A 20,538-nucleotide genomic window follows, 5' to 3' on the forward strand; every position below is an offset into this window, starting at 1 on the left:
CTACTTAGATTTCTCAACATTAACTAGGTTAATTAAAACACTATATTTTATTTTGTACTCAATATATAAAAAAATTAATTCATTCTTTTTTTATCAATTGTTTTATTGAATTTTTCGAAAGATTAAAATTAAATACCGTTTTGATTTCTCTTTCGATTTTGTCAATCAGGTGACAAGCTATTGGTAATGTCGGTTTTATTTTATTTTCCCTCAATAATGTGCTTTCAGTTATACATTAAAATTATTTAATAATAATGAGTAAAATTCAAAATTATTAATTTCTATCTGCTTTTAAATATTATTTGAAAACAATTTTTTTTGCGTTAGAAGCTAATATTTACTGTATGAATCTAATTTTTTCTACAATTCATTTTCTATTTACAATAATTTTTTTTGTTTTTTGCATAACAATATTTCTGAAAAAATTATGCTTATTTAAAAAATTATAGCCTTTCACGAAGTTTAAAATAGAAAAGGACCTCATTATAAAATGGCGTTACAGTAGATTATGTTAGAAAAACATATATGGAAAACAAAATAACTATCATCGTATACAAACACGATTTTTATAAGCAATTGTAGTATCCTATCTAATTACCAAATAATTTTCTTTAATATTTGTTTGATTTTTTAATATCAAACAATTTGAGTTTTATGTTTTAATGATTTGTTATGTCAATAAAAAGAAAAAAATAACATATGATTAAACTATAACCTGGCAATGCTTAAGGAATTTTTTTAACCAGAAAAAAAATCACCCACACACATGAAAACATATTTATTTACATGCAAATGCAAATGTATTGCAAGATAGTTGAAAGAAAGAATTGAAAAATTGTGTTGTAGGATTGTAGAAATTCTATGATTTTTCATTGCATGTGTTTGTGTTGTGATTTTGAATAGATTTGAACATACACATATACGTGTGTATTTCTGTATAAAAATACATACATGAATACTTATAGTTAGTTTTCTTTTCTTTTTTTTTTGAATAAATTACTTCTTTCAGCTTGAATAAAGTAAATTATAAAATTTTAAAAGTTAATTTTCTTATACAGAAATCAAATAAGAATTTTTGAAAAAACTCTTGCTACAAATGATATAAAAAAAATATACATAAAGTTCTATAAGTATAATATAATGAAACTAAATTAGTAAATTTTCTTAATTCTTAAAAAACAAAATGAGTGAAAACACTACTATGAAAGATTTAAATATGTAATTACTTGTAAAAAATAGTGTAATAAAGCTCTTTTTGAAATATTTTTAAATAAAATGAGAAAGAAAATCAAATGCACTAATGGGCAGAAAATTTAAAAGAAAAAAAAGTGAAAATATTTGTTTGAAAGGTTTAATAATTTTTTTTCATATATTTTCCTCTTCCCGTTTTTTTGGATTTATAAAAGGAAAAAAATTCTTGTGTAATTCATAAAAATATTTATGAAATTTTTAAAGTCAAAATAAAATGTGATAAAATAAAGTTTAGATGAAATAAATAAAAAAATCAACAAATTAGTGAAAAATTTATAAATTACATATAAAACTGAGTGATTCAATTGCCCGCGCCCGATATATCAAAATTTTTAGTTAAATTTTTGTTTTTTTTTATGTTATTTTAAAACGTCCTTTTTTATACAATTTTGCACTATAAATCATCTAGTTGAATTTGAAACATTTATTAAAGTACCTACATAAAGTGAATGTATCCATTAAAAATTTATCTCCTACCTACCTACCTACCTAGGTACCTATCTAAGAAAAAAAAAAAACGGGGAACAAAAAACAAAAAAAACTAGAGGTTTTCTCAGATACACAATTAAAAGCGCAAAGGAAATGTACGAAAAGAAACTACAAGGAAAAAATTATATAAATTTTATAATTATTTTCTAAAATTGAAAAAGAAGGGAAAACAAAACTTGCATATTTGCTAAATAAAAAAAAACGCTGAAAAAACAAAACGAAAAAAATTATTACATATTTGTTTTAAAAACCAAAATGGGCAAGAGAATTCATCTGAATAAAATTTCATGAATTCTCATTTGTTGCGTAAGTATATCTGTGTTTTTAAAAAAAAAATAGGAATATGTAAATACAGTTTATCTATTTATTGGCTATTTTATACAAGTTAATTTTATTATTTAATAATTAATTTTAAAAATGTATAAAGAAGAATGATAGATGTTTACGAGATTAGTATATCAGTAGATACACATCCATATATACATACATACATACGTAGGTAACATATACTTGTTCAAATTGCGATTAGGTAGGTAGGTAAGTACTTATCTATCTACTTAGCTACTTTTTTCTATAATGCATGGTGTATTGAAAATGTTTACACCTACTTATTTACTACTTAACTATTGGAAATGTATAAAATATTTTTGATATTTACAAAAAATTAAATGATATTTTATAAAATCTACTTAGAAAACAGATATTCCCTAAAATAATTTACATGCTTAGATGTTATATAGATGTACTATATTTATTTGCATATAAAAATACCTTTGAATGAACCGAAATGCATACTCATAGGTATCTTACTCACATATAATTTCTTATATGTCAAATAAATCAGTTTCTAATATGTTTGTAAAAAGAAGAACCAATAGTACTTACTTACTTAATATGAAATAAGAGCAGTACTGAATAGAAAGATACCTATATTATAAAGACTAAAGGTATAATAAATAAGTTGTTAAGGTTGTTAATTCAAAACGAACCACAAATAAAATAAAATGTTAGTTTTAAATAGTCTTAAAAAATAGTAAATTTTAATTATAATTATTAATTAATTTCTTATACGTATTTTTGTAAAGATATCTGAAATTAATAAAGTTTTTATTGAAAAAAAGTATATTTGCTCTGCAAACTAAATAATTTTGCTTTTCATAATTCTAATTAATAAAATATAGATTAAATAATTTCAAAATTTTAGTTATTTCAAATTAGAACGATGTCAAATTCGTTATATAACTGGTGGGCGATCTACGAAATAGTCAATTAAAACAGAAGAAAACGCTTGACTTTTTGTTAAACTAAGTTTTTTTTTTATTGGGAGACCTTTTATTTTCAATTTAAAAATTGATAAAATATTTATGATTTTGGAATTATTATAAGGATTACTTACTTATTTTGCTGTATTTTTTATTGAATATTGTTATAAGTATGTTTGTATTTGTCATATTTTCTAAAAAAATTTTTAAAAATACTTGACTATAAATTTTGAAATACTTAACTATATTAAAACGGCAGTACAAATCAATTGAATCAATTGAATATCATAAGTCTAGATTGGTTGTATTATTTGATTACTTAAAAACTTTACTGTATTAGCCAAGGCTCACTTTCAAAAAGTTATTAGAATTTCGTGCATGCTTTCTTCGTCTGAATGAGATATTTCCTTGTTGTCCTTTTTTAAATTAACGTCTTATCGAAAGCATGTTTCTGTGGCTCTTTGTGAGATTTTAATACTGATCGCATGAGTATTAAAACTATGTGAGGTTTTAATACTGATGTAGTGCATGAAGACTTGCGGCTTAGGCGGAAAAATACATCTAATTTCAATGTTAGTTTAACTTCAGAATAGTAAAGAAATAAATGAATTATTTTAAATTGAGAAATTACAATTGTTTCAAAATTCTACGAAAATATCAAAAAGATTTAGCAGAGATTAGGGCTTGTGAATATGAAATGCATAAGGTTATTGAATTAATTATTATTGTTAAAAAAAGTAAACAAGCGAGAAATGAGCTATTTTAGCGAAGCTATAAGTGAAGTTTATATGGTTTATACATAGTAGAAATTACCAGAAATTACCAGAAAATCTCAGTAAAAATTGGCCTTATCAGCACGGATATCAAAATAATCCAAAGCCAATGGGTTTCAAATTATTCCAACTACAATCTAATTTAAAATTCAATAAAGAGAGACCTGTTCTAATAAGAATGTCGAAACAACATTTCTGAAAACAATTTCATCAATAAAATATATATCTGCAATCACGCTGCGAGAGCGTAAAATCTCCAAGTGTATCAAAACAAAATAAGGTATGTCCATAAGGTAACAACTGAACAAGATCTTATTAACTTAACTACGAAATCCAAAACTCAGACATCTGCTTAGAGTACACTCGATTGTAGATAAATCTATAGTACGTTAAGGCATGCAAATCTGGCAAGTATACTGCAACATAGTCTTAACTCTGTCTACGTGAAAAGCTTAAAACCTGAAACTTATCAACGTTCAACTTTAAACCATTATTATCAAAACAAAAGCTAAAACAACCCGAAATGATCACTCTCTGAAAAAACTGTTCCACTATGTTTAGTGTTATGTGAAAAGCTATTATTTTTAGAGCTGTTTCATCGTTTGTAGATATGATGAAAAGATCCCAATGGCAGGGAAAATGCAAGCAGACACGAACGAATTAAGACAATTGATATTCCCTATCTTCCAAATATGTTCCTAAACTCTAGATTCCAAAATAAATTGCAGTTATTCAATTCATGATGAAATTCGATTCAATTTAAATGTAATTATTCGCAGTTAGTGAATATAACGTGTACTTAATCCGCTTGATGATTAGACAGTACAAATTGGCAATACAAGTAGAAAAAAATAAGCAAATTTTTTAGTCAACTTAAAAGTGGTGCACATCTTAGCTGTAGGATTATATGTTTTATTAAAATATAATTTAATTTCAAGGTGTTTTATTAAAAAATGCAGTTTATCAAAATCATGGTTATTAAAACAATACAATTATTTTTACAATTCAAGTCAAGACCTTATAAGTGTTTATATATATGTATATGTAGCTCAAAGTTCATATAATAAAAACGATATAAAGAAATAACATTATCTTATGAATGTAAATCCATTAGTATATTAAATTTTTCATAAGTTTAGGAAAATATTAAATTGATAATTTACGAAAAATTTACGGTATTTTATACGAGTATCATAAAGATTGAATTGTATTGTTTTAGCTGTAGGCACAATGAATTATTTTTATATAGGAAGACGAATTTGTAATGCTCTTGCTTTTATAGGAGTTCGACGTATCTTATGTGTAAGGCTCTTTCAAAACTATTTGTTTGAGACTTCTATCTTTTTTGAAATGGAAGTTATAAGCAAAAAAATTTAAATATGTTAAAATTTCGAAAAATTTTCTAAAAATCCCTGTAGCTCAGAAAGTGTTCCGATTTATATTCCGAACAAAAATTTTACTCATTTTCGACCCTATACTCTGTGGTATATGGTTCCTAGCTTGTCGGTGAATCGTCCTGTATATTTGTGTACAAAATTGGATTCTTTTGTCTTGATTAAGGCAAAAGTTTTGAAAATGGATAGTTAGATAGACGTTATTAGATTAAATTATAGGCATTTTTTCACAAATTTTTTGAAAAGTTTGAATTTCAATTTAAAAATGAATTTAAAAAATCAAAGCTCGAGCTAGTAGAAATTTCCAAATCAGCACTACCATAATTCGTAAATTAGATTTTGAGAATTAAAAGAGTGGGAAAACCTAATTTAGTCTTATTTGGTAAGGTAAGAGTAAAAATCGTGTTTTTAGTTTTCAAGTGTGTTGAATACTTACCATTTTCGACATGTTTTGTTAAACCTCCAGGCTTCTTTAAAATTATTTTACATAAACCAGAAAAAAATTATTTTGCAAAATATAAGTTTTTATCGCATAACAATTTTTTTCCCGAAATAACAGTGTTAACGAGTTATTATGTGAAGTAATTGATGTTCTCAATCTACAAATAAATTGTTGCAGATGTTAAATCTGTTAAGTAACATGCAACCACTTCATTCCTCATGAACACAATGCTGAAATTTCAAAATAGCAAAAATTTTTATACAACTGCAAAAATATATTGCGTATGTAAATTATATTGCGTGCGTACATTATTGTGTTTATGAAAATTTCTAATAAACTAAAGATTTGAAAATTGAAGCAGATGCATATTTTTACTACACGCGGATCTGTACAGAACACGCATCGGTTTTAAGCATTTACTGCATGCAGATCAGAAATTGAGACAAATTGACTCACGGCGACTGGAACCTTTCTTACTAGTGACATTGTACGGCTATAAAAATATTCACCAAATTAGCTCACGTGCAATTTTTTCAAGCCCCTGAGAAAGGTCTGTGATTCTAATGTATAAAAAATATTCTCATTCATACTACAGTGGAGTCCGCTTATAGTCACACAAAAAATTTCATAAAAATGTGTGACTATAAGCATCATATACCTATAAGCGTCAGTAGAAAAAAAAAATTTATAAATAAAACTCAAAACTTTATTTTTTTTTTAAATTTAATTTTAAATTAAGTACTTATATGATTATGTATGTACATAAATAAAAAACCCATTTGCTTTACGCAAAGAAAAACAAAAACAAAAAATTCATATACATACTTACATATGTAGTACGTATGTTAAAACAAAACAATATTCAAAAAATTCTTTAAGGAATCAAATCTAACGTCTACATGTATGTAATGACAAATTTTTGTTGTGGAAATAATGTACCGATGTATGTACATACGCAAAAGTGACAGAAAAAAATATTTAAGTTACAACATTTGCCGCTACAAATTCGACAACAAATATTGTAATTAAACTATTTGTCGTAAAGTAGGTAGTAAAACTACTTACCGTTTTAAAAAAAAGCGTTCAGAGTATGTGACTATAAGCGACGTCAAATATATGAATTAAGCAATATGGTTTACAAAAAATACGATCCAATAACCGTATGTGACTATAAACGTTTGTGACTATAAACAAATGAAAATACATGAAAATATAATAAAAAAGATGTTGACAACGAAATTGTTGACTGTAACCGAATTATGACTATAAACAGTAGTGACTATAAGCAGATTTCACTGTAATTTTAAATAATTTCCTTTATCACCCTAACACCCAGTGCAAACATTTTACAATTTTGAAATAAGATAAAGTAAACTTAAAATAAACGGGTATTCAATTTTTGCAAAAACCAAAATTAACTTTTTTTCACAAATAAATTACTACACATGACTTTATGTGTTTATTGTGTTCTCAAATTAAGACATTTTTGGTTTTATTTAAATATAATTTACATAAAATGCTATTAAGATCAAGCCTAAATTTATAAATTATATTTCTACACTTCTTTGTCGTGTCTGCTTATGCATTATTACTGTTATAAAAGGTTAGTTCTTTGAATTTTTTGAATTTAGAATTTATAAACTAAAAATTCAAAATAAATTTTTTTATTTATTTATTTATTTAGTATGAATCTATAAAAATTTCGAAATAGTTTTTATTCATAAATTATCTGTGAATTTTAAGTTAGATTGCATGAAGAAGAAAGTAGATTGGATATGTACTTAAAATAAGTTTTTTTTGCAAATTTTTAATTTTTTTTCACACTTCAATGCATAAAACTTTTTGTTGATTCCGTATACGTTTTCAAATATTTTTGTTTTAAATAATGATTACTGAAATAACTAAAACGCGAAAAACAACAAAAATATTAAATTCCATTTTTGCTATAAACTTCAAAATAAATGAAGTAACTAGCAATTTGTACATGAATCAAAAAGTTCATAATGTCTTCAAGTTAAAAAATCAGATGATCAGCACATAACAGACCGCAATGTAGAAAAGTGTTAATTTGGCTGTTAGTAGTGTTTCATTTTGTGCCGTCCGAATTATACGAAAAGTTCGTCGGTAACTTCTAGTAACAACCAGAGCTTAAATATTAAATTTTAAGAAATTCTATCAATTTGTTTCGTTCATATGGCAAAAAATGTAAAATCGAGCCCTGATCATTCCAAAAAATTTATAGATTCATTGTTTTAACATCTCGAATTTAAATATAATATTTAAATGAAATTGGTTGATTATTTTTCGTTATATACATATAAATAAACTTACATATAAAATTTCACGAAATCGGTTCCGCCGAACTTGCGATACACGAGTGCACACACACCGACAGACTGACAGACCGACAAAAAATAGTTTATTTACACTTCTCTACCATGGAGAGTGCGTACCATAATGCGATCGGTAAAAATAATAGTAATTTCATGTGTAAATAACTGAATTCAGATTGATAAAAAATTATCAGAATTTTTCTTTTTTAAAATAAGTATGAAATTAAAGTAAAATTCAAAAAGTTTATGTCTCTTATGTTGTTAAATTATCGCGTTAATCAGCTTTACTATTAAGAATGATTGATTTAAGGCTAAAATGTTCCGGGCGGGGCTCTGTTACCTCTCACGACTCCTAGTTGACGGAACACAGATTTGCCAGAGGCCTAGAAATAGTAGCCATGTAACTGTATCGCGAATCACAATGAAAAGATCCTATGGATCAAGTTAGAAAGATCTGTGATCCTCCGCTGCCAATAAAAAAAACAATCCAGTTTTGGTAATTAATAAGTAAAATTGTTGTTATTGATAATATTTAACCAAAGCAGTGGGTCTAGATATCAGTTGACATTTTTAAAAAACGTTATTTTGATAAAAAAAAACTGAATTTTATTAAAATCCAATGCATTTTGAAAAAAAATTCCTGTTGTTTTATTTCAAATAAAATTATTGAAGTGGATAAGATAGGTTCTCTGATAATCACTGAAATTTTAATAAAAACCAAACCGTTCTCAACAACCTTTTCTGTTCGGGACCAAGCTTCTAGTCAGCAAGATCACTATTTATAAAACCGTCAAACTTACTATGGTGGTTATTCATGAGAAAGCTATGATTTTGTGCTTTCTACAACAGCGTATAGATATGGAGGTATACATAAAATTCCAGCAAGTACAAAAAACGTTCGAACCTGTTAAACTGTGAATATTGCACAGAGCTATACAATGGTATATAGCAGTGGACAAAGAAACGACATACACAGTCTGTTACAAATTAATTCATAGTACATTAGCCCTTATAGTATATTTAAAGAACGAAGGAAATTAATTTACTGAATTACTTAAATCAATTTAATTGATTTTGTTTCGAATCAAATAAGCTTCAGTAATAGAATTTTTTGTCAGAGCTGTATGGGCTTAATAAATAAATTCGAATGAATCCACGAAAAACAATTTTGAATTAACAATAAAATTTTAGAAAATAATGTGTTTTTTATAATTTTTTTTTAATTTAGGGCCTTTTTATTTTTAATTAAGATTAAGAGTCAAGTGTACCGCAATAAAAACTTGGTCAAGTGGGAATCGATTTGGAATGTCGGGATACGCTATTAGTGGGAATTTCACTTGTTTTGTAGTTTATTATCTTTCTGATATATTCTATTTTAATTATTATTTTATTGATTTTGCGTCAAGCAACTTTATTATACAAAAAGTGACATTGTTTATGACAAGGTTTATGAAATTGTATCCCAATACTTTTGCCTTCTAGTTCACTGCAAAACAAGGATATTTTAACAAGATTTAAAGACGTAAAGGAAAGTTATTTTAATAACCTTTCAATTTTTAAATTTAAAAAAAAAATAAGAAATTTCTTGAGGCAGTGACAAAATTTAAACTAGAGGAAATTTCTGAGACATTTCTTTATTATAGATTGAATTTCCATTTGTTTGTGGGCTCCACTTTATTACAGCCAGTAATTCCCGGACGATCTATATTTTCAGTGTATGCAGCGTGAATTTTTGAATGAACAAGTTAGAACACTACAAGCTATTCTAGAACTGAATAGACGAAAACCCCTAATGTTTGATGATATTCACCTCACTACAACGTACAACAAGTGGTTCATACTTTTTCGATATATATCACTTTGACAAGGTTTTATGATGAACTGAACTCTGATGAAGATCTTGGATATAAATTTTGAACATCACAAAAAAAATACCTTAATTTAAAAAAAGAAAATTTTCCAAAATGCATTTTTTTGAATGGTTGCAGCATCTGAACTAAAAGTTCTATAAAGTTGGTTGTGTGCTGATTAACATCCTCACTGCCAAGTCAGTCAAAAAGGCCTAACACATTACTGTAAACCACGGCCACAAAAAAAAACTTATTAAAGGGGTTTACACTACCGTGAGGATTTTTTGTAGTTGCCAACATCGTTTTTGCATTTTTCCAAAGTTGACGTATAATGACCATCTCCATATAAGACAGGAATGGCTGCCGAGGCAATTTTTGAATAGCTCTTTGTCAGGTTGAAATGTCTGCTAAAATAATTTTGCCGTTTATTTTTATCAAACATTTTTGACTTACAAAAATCTATTCAAAAAAGTTTTTAATATAATCTATTGCATCGCCTTTCTAGCGCATGCCTAAAAATATTGTTAAGTATATCTAACGCATCCAAAATTATATTTTACTTTTTGTAAGTGCGATTTATAGCCATTATAGTATAATAATAATATACGCAATTTATAGTCGGCACACTTTTTGCCGAAATTAAAAAATTTTTAAATGGGATTTTGGAGGTTAAATATTCATTTTTAGGGCCCCTCATCCCCAACGTTGCAGGTTTGCTCTGTATGTGAAAACTGCGGTTGTATCTGTTGACACATAATAAATGTATGTTGAGAAATTTATCGGTTGTAAGACATGTCGCGGCCTTGCCGTTGTACATTAGATATAAGGTAAGTGTTTCTAATAGTGGCATATTTCGCAACAAATTCAACTTTTAGATATTTTATTAATACGTAAGATATTTTATATGTGGGACACAATAAGTGATCGTGTTCTCGATTTTTTGAATAATTTAAATAATTGGGAATAATGTTTTTTAAAAAATTATTTAATCAAAATATTTTTTAATTCATGATTTTTCGATTAAAGATGAAAAGAAAAAATGTTCTTAATATTGAATTATCCGCAAATCTTTGTGTCCATTACTGACAATTTGTGTTCCTAATACTGGCAATGTAATTTCATATGCTGTAATCCATATTCTATATTTGAATAAAGGTTTAAATTGGAATAAAATTTCAATAAAAATGGAATAATAATTTAGATTTCTACGGATATTCCATCTTATTTAAAAAAATATTAAAAATGAATCAAATTATAATTCAAACAAAAATAAAAAGCATATTTTATATTGAATTAAAGAGAGAAATAGGTGAAATTGAATTTAATTTGAATTTTATTATTACTGTAATATGTAATTTTACTAGTCGACTTAATATGCAACAATGAATAAATAAAAATTTTTAAGAGATATTTATGAAAATTCTAAATTACATAATTTTTTATATAGTATTATAAGTAATATTTGCTACAAATGTATTCTTATAAATAATACCTAAAATATGATGTACCATATCACAAGAAATTATAAGAGATCATATCAATTGCTTTAATTCTGCCTATTCTAAAGCTGTTTTAACAAAGACTATTTATGTATTAGCTACGTAACGAGAGCAACCCATTCTTAATTTTTGGAACAACATTTTGGCATATCAAAAAGGACTACTTTTTTCTTACTTAAAGGGAACCATTTCCGTTGTGATATCTGTTATGACGTTTTTTAGAAAGCGAATTTTACTGTTTTATTGACAGTATTGTATACAATATTGGCACACAATTTATTAGACGAATATCACTATTAAAAAGGTAAAAAGCTCGGGGTCAGATATAGGTTTTCACAAATATAATCGATTTTCTTTCGACAGAAATAGTTTAAACAATTTTAAAGTAAAAAGAAAGTATTTTAATTAATTAAAATTAATATCAAAATCAAAACTTTATACTCCCATTATTTCTTATATAATATTGACCCTCTTTAGATTCTATTACTGACCCCAGTTTTTAAAACTAAAATACTCCGAACCTGTAATGAATTTTTAGTGTCAGAATTCGGACATTAGAAAGAAAATTCAAATTCGATTTTAATTAAATAAATACGAAAATAAAAATTTAAATATTTTAAATATGACGACATTTATAAAAGTACGGATTTTTGACGTATTACTGACATATATGTCAGTACATATATGTCAGTAATAGAAGCAGGGTCGAATTTTAGATGTTTCTAATACTGACAGAAATGTTCTAAAATTCTTATAGACCAATTCTATTGGCTAAATATATAACTTAAATTAAGCAAAAAATATAAGAAATTCTCCAATGCAACCCACTTTTGCTATGCCTATGAAAAGAAAACTCATTTATGCCCAATATTTTGCAGTTATTTCAAAACTAAATAAAAGGAAATATTGCGATAGTTTGAATTAATCTAGAAATAAAAAAATATATATAACATGTTGTATAGAGAAAATCTCTTAATAATTAAAAAAACCTCGCATATATCAGTATTACCGCCACTGTCAGTATTAGCGACACTTACCTTGTAGTCTATTAGTAGAAACTGCTGTAATGAAAAAAATGTTGGAAAAATATAAGTACTTATTGAAAATTAATGTACCATTGCTAAAATACAAAATTTACGTTGTTGAGTTTCACATTTTCTCTCTACCATACTTACTTACGGTAGACAAAAAGAGAAACTACACAATCACATGATTCACGACGCTGCAATTTATTTCAAATAAAAAAAAGGGTTTCAAGAATAAATTGTTGTAAATCTGCATTTAAAACAAAGTATATCAATTCTGTAATACTTATTTAGAGTCCGCTTATATCTTCTTGACTTAACATAAATAAAATAAACGAGAAATATTTAAAATCCGAACCGATTGTTACATTATAATTGCATTCTTATAAGACATTCTTTCCCTATATAAAGTTTTAAAAAATTATAAAGTTTTTTAGTTTCTTTTATTTTTTATTTTGGATTTAATGTAGGTTGCCTGATTTTTGAATTCTAGAATATTCAGTTTCATTTTATTATCTGATATTATTATTTTATCTCTTTAACTTCTATTTATTTTAATATTTCCATCATATAATTTAATTTCATTTTACCTATTACACAAGTTTTTTAATTGAAAATTCAAAGTGTCAATACATTAATACACATTGTCACAACCTACACATAATAAAGCATCACCCACAAATAAGGTTAACTTTTTTTTTTTTTGTTTTTTTTTTTTCCTTCTTCACTCCTAGAAGGAGCATAGGGGTAGTGCATGATTTCTCATGCACTAGTTTCATAGCGTCATAGAGTTTAACTAGGTAGGTGACTAGCCTGCCGGTAACTTACATCTTTTGAAAATTTTTGCATGTCATCAGGATTCAGGAGTAAAAACATACTGAAAATACAGCCTTGCATCACACCCAGTGCTACTTCGATAGCCAGATAAGCCACTCCTAACTTTTGTTCAATTCTATTGGTTAAATAACTTATCCCTAAAAGTCTAAAAGCAAGACAAATTCTTATTACTAAATTATTGTAGCTAGCACAATTAGATAAAACAGTTCAGATGCATCTATCAACATTTGTAAATTCGTCTGATAATAACTTTTTTACATACTTATATTGTTTTATAGAATTCGTCATTATCTGTGGATGTATTTATATAAGGTAAGTGTCCCTATTACTGACATACTTCGCAACAAATTCAACTTTGGCGTGAGATATTTTATATGTGGGATACAATAAATGATCGTGTTTCCGATTTTTTGAATAATTTGGATAATTGAGAATAATGTTTTTTATAAAATTATTTAATCAAAATATTTTTTAATTCATAATTTTTCGATTAAAAATGAAAAGCAAAAATGTTCCTAATATTGACATAACCGCAAATGTTTGTGTCTATTACTGACAGTTTGTGTTCCTAATACTGACAATGTAATTTCATATGCTGTAATTTATATTCTATATATGAATAATGGTTAAAATGGTTAAAATGATAATATTAAATAAAAATGGAATAATAATTTAGATTTCTACGGATATTTCATCTTATTTCAAAAAAAATTAAAAATAAATAAAAATATAATTCAAACAAAAATAAAAAACATATTTTTTATTGAATTAAAGGTAAAAATATGTGAAATTCAGCTGATTTGAATTTTTTATTACTGTAGAATGTACTTTTGCTAGTAGTCTTAATATGCAACAATGAATAAATAAAATTTTTAAAAGATATTTATGAAAATCTAATTCGAAATTACATAATGTTTTATAAAGTATTATAAGTAATATTTGCTACAAATGTATTCTTATAAATAATACCTAAAATATGATGTACCATATCACACGAAATTATAAGAAATCAGATCAATATATTCTAAAGCTGCTAATAAGCCTATTCTAAAGCTGCTTTTTGCTTTAACAAAGACTATTTATGTATTAAGTACGTAACGAAAGCAACCCATTCTCAATTTTTAGAACAACATTTTGGGTTATTAAAAAGGACTACTTTTCTTATTTAAAGAGAACCATTTCCGTTCTGATATTTGTTATGACGTTAACGTTTACAGTAATTTTAAAGCATTTTTTTAGAAACCGAATTGTACTGTTTTATTGACAGTATTGTATACAATATTGATACACAATTTATTAGACGAATATCACTATTAAAAAGGTAAAAAGGTCGTAGTCAGATATAGGTTTTCACAAATGTAATCGATTTTCATTTGACTGAAATAGTTTAAATAATTTTAAAGTATAAAGAAATTATTTTAATTAATTAAAATGAATATCAAAATTAAAACTTTATACTGACATAATTTTGTACATAATATTAACCCTCTTTAGATCGTATTACTGACACCAGTTTTTAAAGGTAAAATACTCCGAACCTATAGTAAATTCTTAGCGTCAGAATTCGCACATTAGAAAGAAAATTCAAATTCGATTTTGATTAAATAAATACGAAAATAAAAATTTAAATATTTTAAAAATGACGTAATTTATAAAAATACGGATTTTTGACGTATTACTGACACATATGTCAGTAATAGAAGCATGGTCGAATTTTAGATGTTTCTAATACTGACAGAAATTATTTGTTAAAATTCTTATTTATTTAATGTTTTTACTCCGAATTACTTATAAAATAAGATAAAAAATAATCAAAATATTTAATTTAATATAAATACATATATTTTTAACCCTCAAATAAGTCAAAAAACAATAAAAACAAAATCGGAAAAATTAAGCAAAAAGTATAAGAAATTCTCCAATTCAACCCACCATTGCTATGTCTATGGAAACAAAACTGATTTATGTTCAATATTTTGGAGTTATTTCAAAACTAAATAAAAGGAAGTATTGCGATAATTTGAATTAATCTAGAAATAAAAATATATATATGTTGTATAGAGAAAATCTCTTAATAATTATAAAAAACCTCATATATGTCAGTATTACCGCCACTGTCAGTATTAGTTACACTTACCTTAAATGCATACATACGAATATGTATATTATTCTGTTACACTTTATTTGACAATATTTCTGCTGATCTAGAACTGCTAGATACTTGAAGCAAAAAAAAATTGATAGGGTTGTGTTGATGGAGTGCCATCTGAAGTAAACTATAAATCGAATGGTCGGTCGAATTGATCCTGATTGTATTCGAAAACTGTCATAAATAATAATGTAATACACCATTGACATTTTAGCGTGTTTGGGCAATGTTTCGTCGAGCACTTTTTTGGGAGTTAAATTTGCGGAATTTTAGTTCCACAAAGAGGTTCTAAGAGGGCTGTGGCTTCCATGTGAAAGATATAGCGAAGATTTCAGTACATTTGAAAGAACCTATAGTAACTTTCACAAAATTGTTATCTGGAACATAATTCAAACATGGCGATATAGGATGAACAACTTTTACTTGAATACATTTTTAGAAGTTCAGTTTGGCGAGTTTCAGATTGCGAAACCCTTTTTTGAAAAGAAACTGAGGTCGATAGAACTTGTCGCACGGTATGACTTTTGTGGTAAATTTTAGTGTGAAGGTAAATTTTAGTGCATTTGGTTTGATGGCCATATTGAATTAATAAATAATTTGATATACCTTCGAAAAATTTGGCGAGCTTCTAAATTGTTGTTTATGAACACTTTTTTCCCCAGAAAGTGGAGTCTAAAGTTAAGATTGACAGCTATCAGTTTTGCACTGTATGATTTCGGAGCACATCTATTACAGGTAAAGTTGGCAAATTAGCAAATTTTGAAACAAATTTTGCATTTAAGGGTTCGAAAACATTTGACACAAAAAACTTAAAAATTGGAAAAAGGCCCCTAATAAATACAAAAAAAAAATCAGATTGTACATAAATTCAAGATCCTTATTTTATTATGCAAAAACGAATTTAACATAAAAGTAAAACGTATTTGTAAGTGTGCATGTGTATATATATTTTCCGGTCAAATATGTAAAAACATTTGAAAATTTTTTAATTAATCGAAATAATTTTATTATTATTATACATATAATTTTGTATAAATTTAGGAAAAAATAAATATAATTTATTAAAAGCGCGGCAATAATTCTTGAAAAATTTACATGGATGTACTAATGTAAAGATTGATGAGGAAGATTACAAATGTTACAAAAGTTTTTCGTAGTTTTAAGAAATTTTGTGTGTCATGAAAATAGTAAGTAGAAAACAAAAATTTCTTTAACAAAAAGGGCCGTATATTACTGTAGTATTTTGTGTTTAACAGAAGTTCGATAGAACTAATTCCCTCGAAGAAATAGGGAACTGGAAATCGACTTTTTCTAAAATTTTGAAGGGGTTTTCGGAAGTAGAAGAAGTTAGTCTTATAAAAAATAATTCTAAATAAAATCCAACTTGTAGTGAAAAAATGATTTGCATCACATTATTATTTTCCCGTTGAGAACCAAAAATACAAAATTGGTTCCACGGTTGGCAAAATAAAAGTTTCACCCTGTTAAATAAATAAAATTGTTAGTACTTAAATTAAAATAATAATTTAGATTTTTTTGTATAAAAATATTTTTTAGACATTATATGATATAATGTATGTATATAAAAATGCTAATTTGGTTTCTCGATTTCTTTAAAAAGCTGAATGAAGTTTTGTTCAAACGTAAATTAACAATTAAATTTAAAAAAACTTTGTTAATTAATTCTTTAGAAAGGATTAAGATTTGAAATCGGCCCTTAATGACAATGAGTTTCCCAAACTTTCATATTCTCAGAAATATTTACCGGTTCATTATTTTACCAACGATAATTAAAATGCTAAATGAGCAAGTCAGCTAATTTGAGATAAATAGATTTAAAGACAGACTCTCTTTAAAAATAGTTTATTTACACTTTCCTAGCATAGAGCCTTATTATCGCATTCAATGAGATCGGTAAAAATGTGTTACAACTATCTTTTTAAAGCAAACAAAACATTTGTTTTCTATCATCTTAATGGTTTTCAAGAAGCTGGAACATTACTTAAGACCCTTTAATGACATGGTTTGAAAAATACCTTATATGTTAGTAACTATAAAAAGTGTATAGACTAAGGGTAATTTAACGGTATATTGTTAGATTTCTGTTTTAAAATAAATACGTGTTTCTACAACAAATTGAATGTGTGTATTTATTTTTTTATATTACTAGGATATTCGACATGGATAATAACAAAATTTTGTTCACAAGTTTCTCATTTGATTTCTTTAAATCTTGCTTAAAGTACAGAACATGACAAGTTAAAATAAGTGGCAAATTAAGTTAAATTGTTGTTATAGAATTTGTTTTGCAAAGATCCACTGCATATGCAAATGTTGTTAAAAATTATTTATCTTAAAATACAGCAAAATTTTGACTATTTTTAGTAATTTGAATAAAATACTTAATGAAAACATAATTTGTCCAATATTCTCTTAATTTAGGCTTTGTTTCATACAATCATTTTGACGACAGTAGAACCCCTTCCATTTGCTAGCTCATAGGGAACATTATGATAACATTGAGCCTTATTCTGGTTGTCGCGTCACTTACATGACATTTGTCGTTGCTGCTGTCACATCATTTGAAATGTGGTATTCTGGTTGTCGAGTGACATGAGTGCGAGAAATAATCGAAAATGAAAAGTTTCAAGTGAAATTGATACATTTTAAAAAGAAATTTCGGCGAGTCAAGGTCAAACTAAAAAAAATTTTCAGTGTCTATATTTATATTTTTAAATAATAAAAATGTCATTTGCATTATGGTTTACGAACTCATCTCATTCCGGTAGTGATGAAATTAAAAAAAAAAAACAACAATTAAGGATCGAAAAATTTAAGATTAGCGTCAGCTCTAATCCATGGGATTTGCCAAATTTTTTCTAGTTGCAAACATTTTATTTGATTCACAGATTTATAAATTGCTACAGACTTCCAAAGGAGGTCTTTGTATATTTGCTGAATATATTCGAGGGAAAAACGAGTAACCGTAAAAGGCGTTCTCTGTCATGAAATTTGCAATTCTTCAAATTTATAAATACTTTCACGCTAAAAACGAAAATTAAATTACATATTTTATGACTTAATTTATGTATAAAATTAATTTTTTTTATGATTTTGTTAAATTGTTTTGTTTTAACTTGCATTTTTGGTGTATCCTTCTTGCTTATCAGTTGTTAAAGACTTTTCGACAAAAAACGTCGTTTCAGTACGACATATCTCGCATCAGAACGACAACTGGAATATGGCTGAAACACATTTCCCGCTATTCCTCGACGATTGTCACTGCGATCGCCGCTTAGAATATCAAATTCAAGTCGTAACGACAATTGTCGCTCTACTTCGACAACTAGAACAAGGCTAATTATAATATGTATTTATTTAAGTAATTATCTTAGAGTCATTAATTTTCTAATTAAACTTATTTTTATTTTTATGATTTCTCAAGGTTACGCTAAAAGGAAAACAAATTTTAAAACCTTAGAAGATATAAACTTTAATAAAAATAAAAAGGAAATAGGATAATAGGACTCCTTAATAAAGAATATGAAGTTTACTTAATACAAATATACATGTATTAGTAGTTATAGGAAATTCAAGAGACTAAGACGAAAAAAAAAAATGTATATATGGGTGAAAATTTAAAAGTTAGCACATTTGCGTCACAAAAAAGTAAGCTTAAATAAATACTTTTTTAGAAAATAAATCAAATTTTAATTAATAAAATAAAAATTTTAAAATCTTTAATTTTAAATAAAAAAAATTTTTAGATTGCAAAAGTAAGTATTTTTGGAAAATTTTGGAAAATTGTCGGAGCGCGTTTTCTGTTTTCATATAAATGAAACTTGTCACAGACCACATTTTTAATTTTCAATTTAAATTTTCATGAACTTCCTCCACAGAAGGGTATATTTTAAATTACATTGCAAAATTATTTCATTATTTTTAAATAAAAATCAAAAATTAGTTTTTAAGTTTTGATTTATTTTAATGTAATTTTAACAGAAAAAAAGTGTGTAACAAGAATTGTTCAACTGCGTTACTTCAACTATGTTACATCATAAAATTTTTTAAAATTAATCATTTTTTTAAATATTTTGGCATCATTATCTGTTTTAAAGAATACGCAATAAGTCTGTTCGGGCTTGTGATGAATGTTGTTCCAAACACATCGCTGGAGATAGTTTGAATTTTTTTTGCCGTGAATGTAAAACGCTTTTTTCAACTGTGTTACGTGGTTTTTGTTTAAATATTTTTTTTTAAAAATTCAAAAAAGTGGCATATTATTAAGCAAACCAAGTAAACTAACCAACTGTATACTTTAAAATGCAAAAATATGTTGTAGTTTTATGTTAATATACTTTTTATTTTAAAATATTCTACTGCGTTACTGTTCAACTGTGTTACTAAATTTAAGTAACACTACTGAAGACATGGTAAGAAAGTTGATTTTTAAGGCAGTTTACTCTAAGTTGGTGAATAAATTCTTAATAATTTTACATACAAATAGGCGATAACATATTTTATTGATTATTATACAAAATGCCACTATCTATTTATATTTTAAATATGTATATTGTTAAAAATGCAAATGAAAAACTTAACCGAATATATACAACTTCAACGAGAGGAAAAAAGTTAATATCTTAGCATATTAAACAACAGCATGAAATTTACTGTTTTTGTTTTAATTTTTTTTATTAATATACTGAAGACTGAATCAAATTTTTCAACAGTGTTACTATATTTTCCACTGCGTTACTGTTTTGTCACAAAAAAAATCAAAAAAAAATATTGTTTTAAACTTTTTTCTTCAAATTTAAGCTCTTAATTTTTTTGTTATGGACATTTTTAGAATAAAAAATTAATTTCTAAAGCAGTTATGTAAAAATTCCTGCAAGAAAAAAACTATTAAATAGTTTTATTTTAAAAATAAAAACTTTAAATTTAAAATTAGTAACACAGGTGAAATAACTTATTATTTATTTTTTTATAAAAATGATTTTTCAATATTACAGAATAAATTTATTTATAACTTTAATTACAAATGAGAGTAAAATATGAAAATAATAATTTCCACTGAAGAGATCGAAAAATTTAAGATATTTTTATCGGTAACGTAGTTGAACTAAATTCAAACCTGAGCTTACTTTTTTGGTTATAATTTCTAAAATATTTACAAAACCTCCGGACCACTTGAGGAGATTGTACATTATATATTAGGCAACTATAAAAAA

The 20,538-nt window shown here is 25.9% G+C and overlaps 1 protein-coding gene across 4 annotated transcripts in view; it reads left to right on the forward strand.

Annotated features, from left to right (window-relative positions):
- Positions 1-20,538, forward strand: part of LOC129606456 (polycomb protein Asx) — a 40,206-nt gene that overhangs the window by 1,157 nt on the left and 18,511 nt on the right. The window contains exon 2 of one of the 4 annotated variants that reach the window (XM_055516794.1): positions 1,010-2,046. The exons of 1 other annotated variant lie outside the window; for it this stretch is intronic. In XM_055516794.1, the coding sequence (XP_055372769.1) occupies positions 2,028-2,046 (19 nt within the window). In that variant the 5' untranslated portion in view covers positions 1,010-2,027. The remainder of the gene's footprint in view (positions 1-1,009; positions 2,047-20,538) is intronic. 2 more of the 4 variants (XM_055516795.1, XM_055516793.1) reach the window with 2 other exon arrangements.

Source organism: Condylostylus longicornis, unplaced genomic scaffold (assembly GCF_029603195.1).
Source record: "Condylostylus longicornis isolate FDR11 unplaced genomic scaffold, ASM2960319v2 ptg000018l, whole genome shotgun sequence".
Taxonomy (NCBI): domain Eukaryota; kingdom Metazoa; phylum Arthropoda; class Insecta; order Diptera; family Dolichopodidae; genus Condylostylus; species Condylostylus longicornis.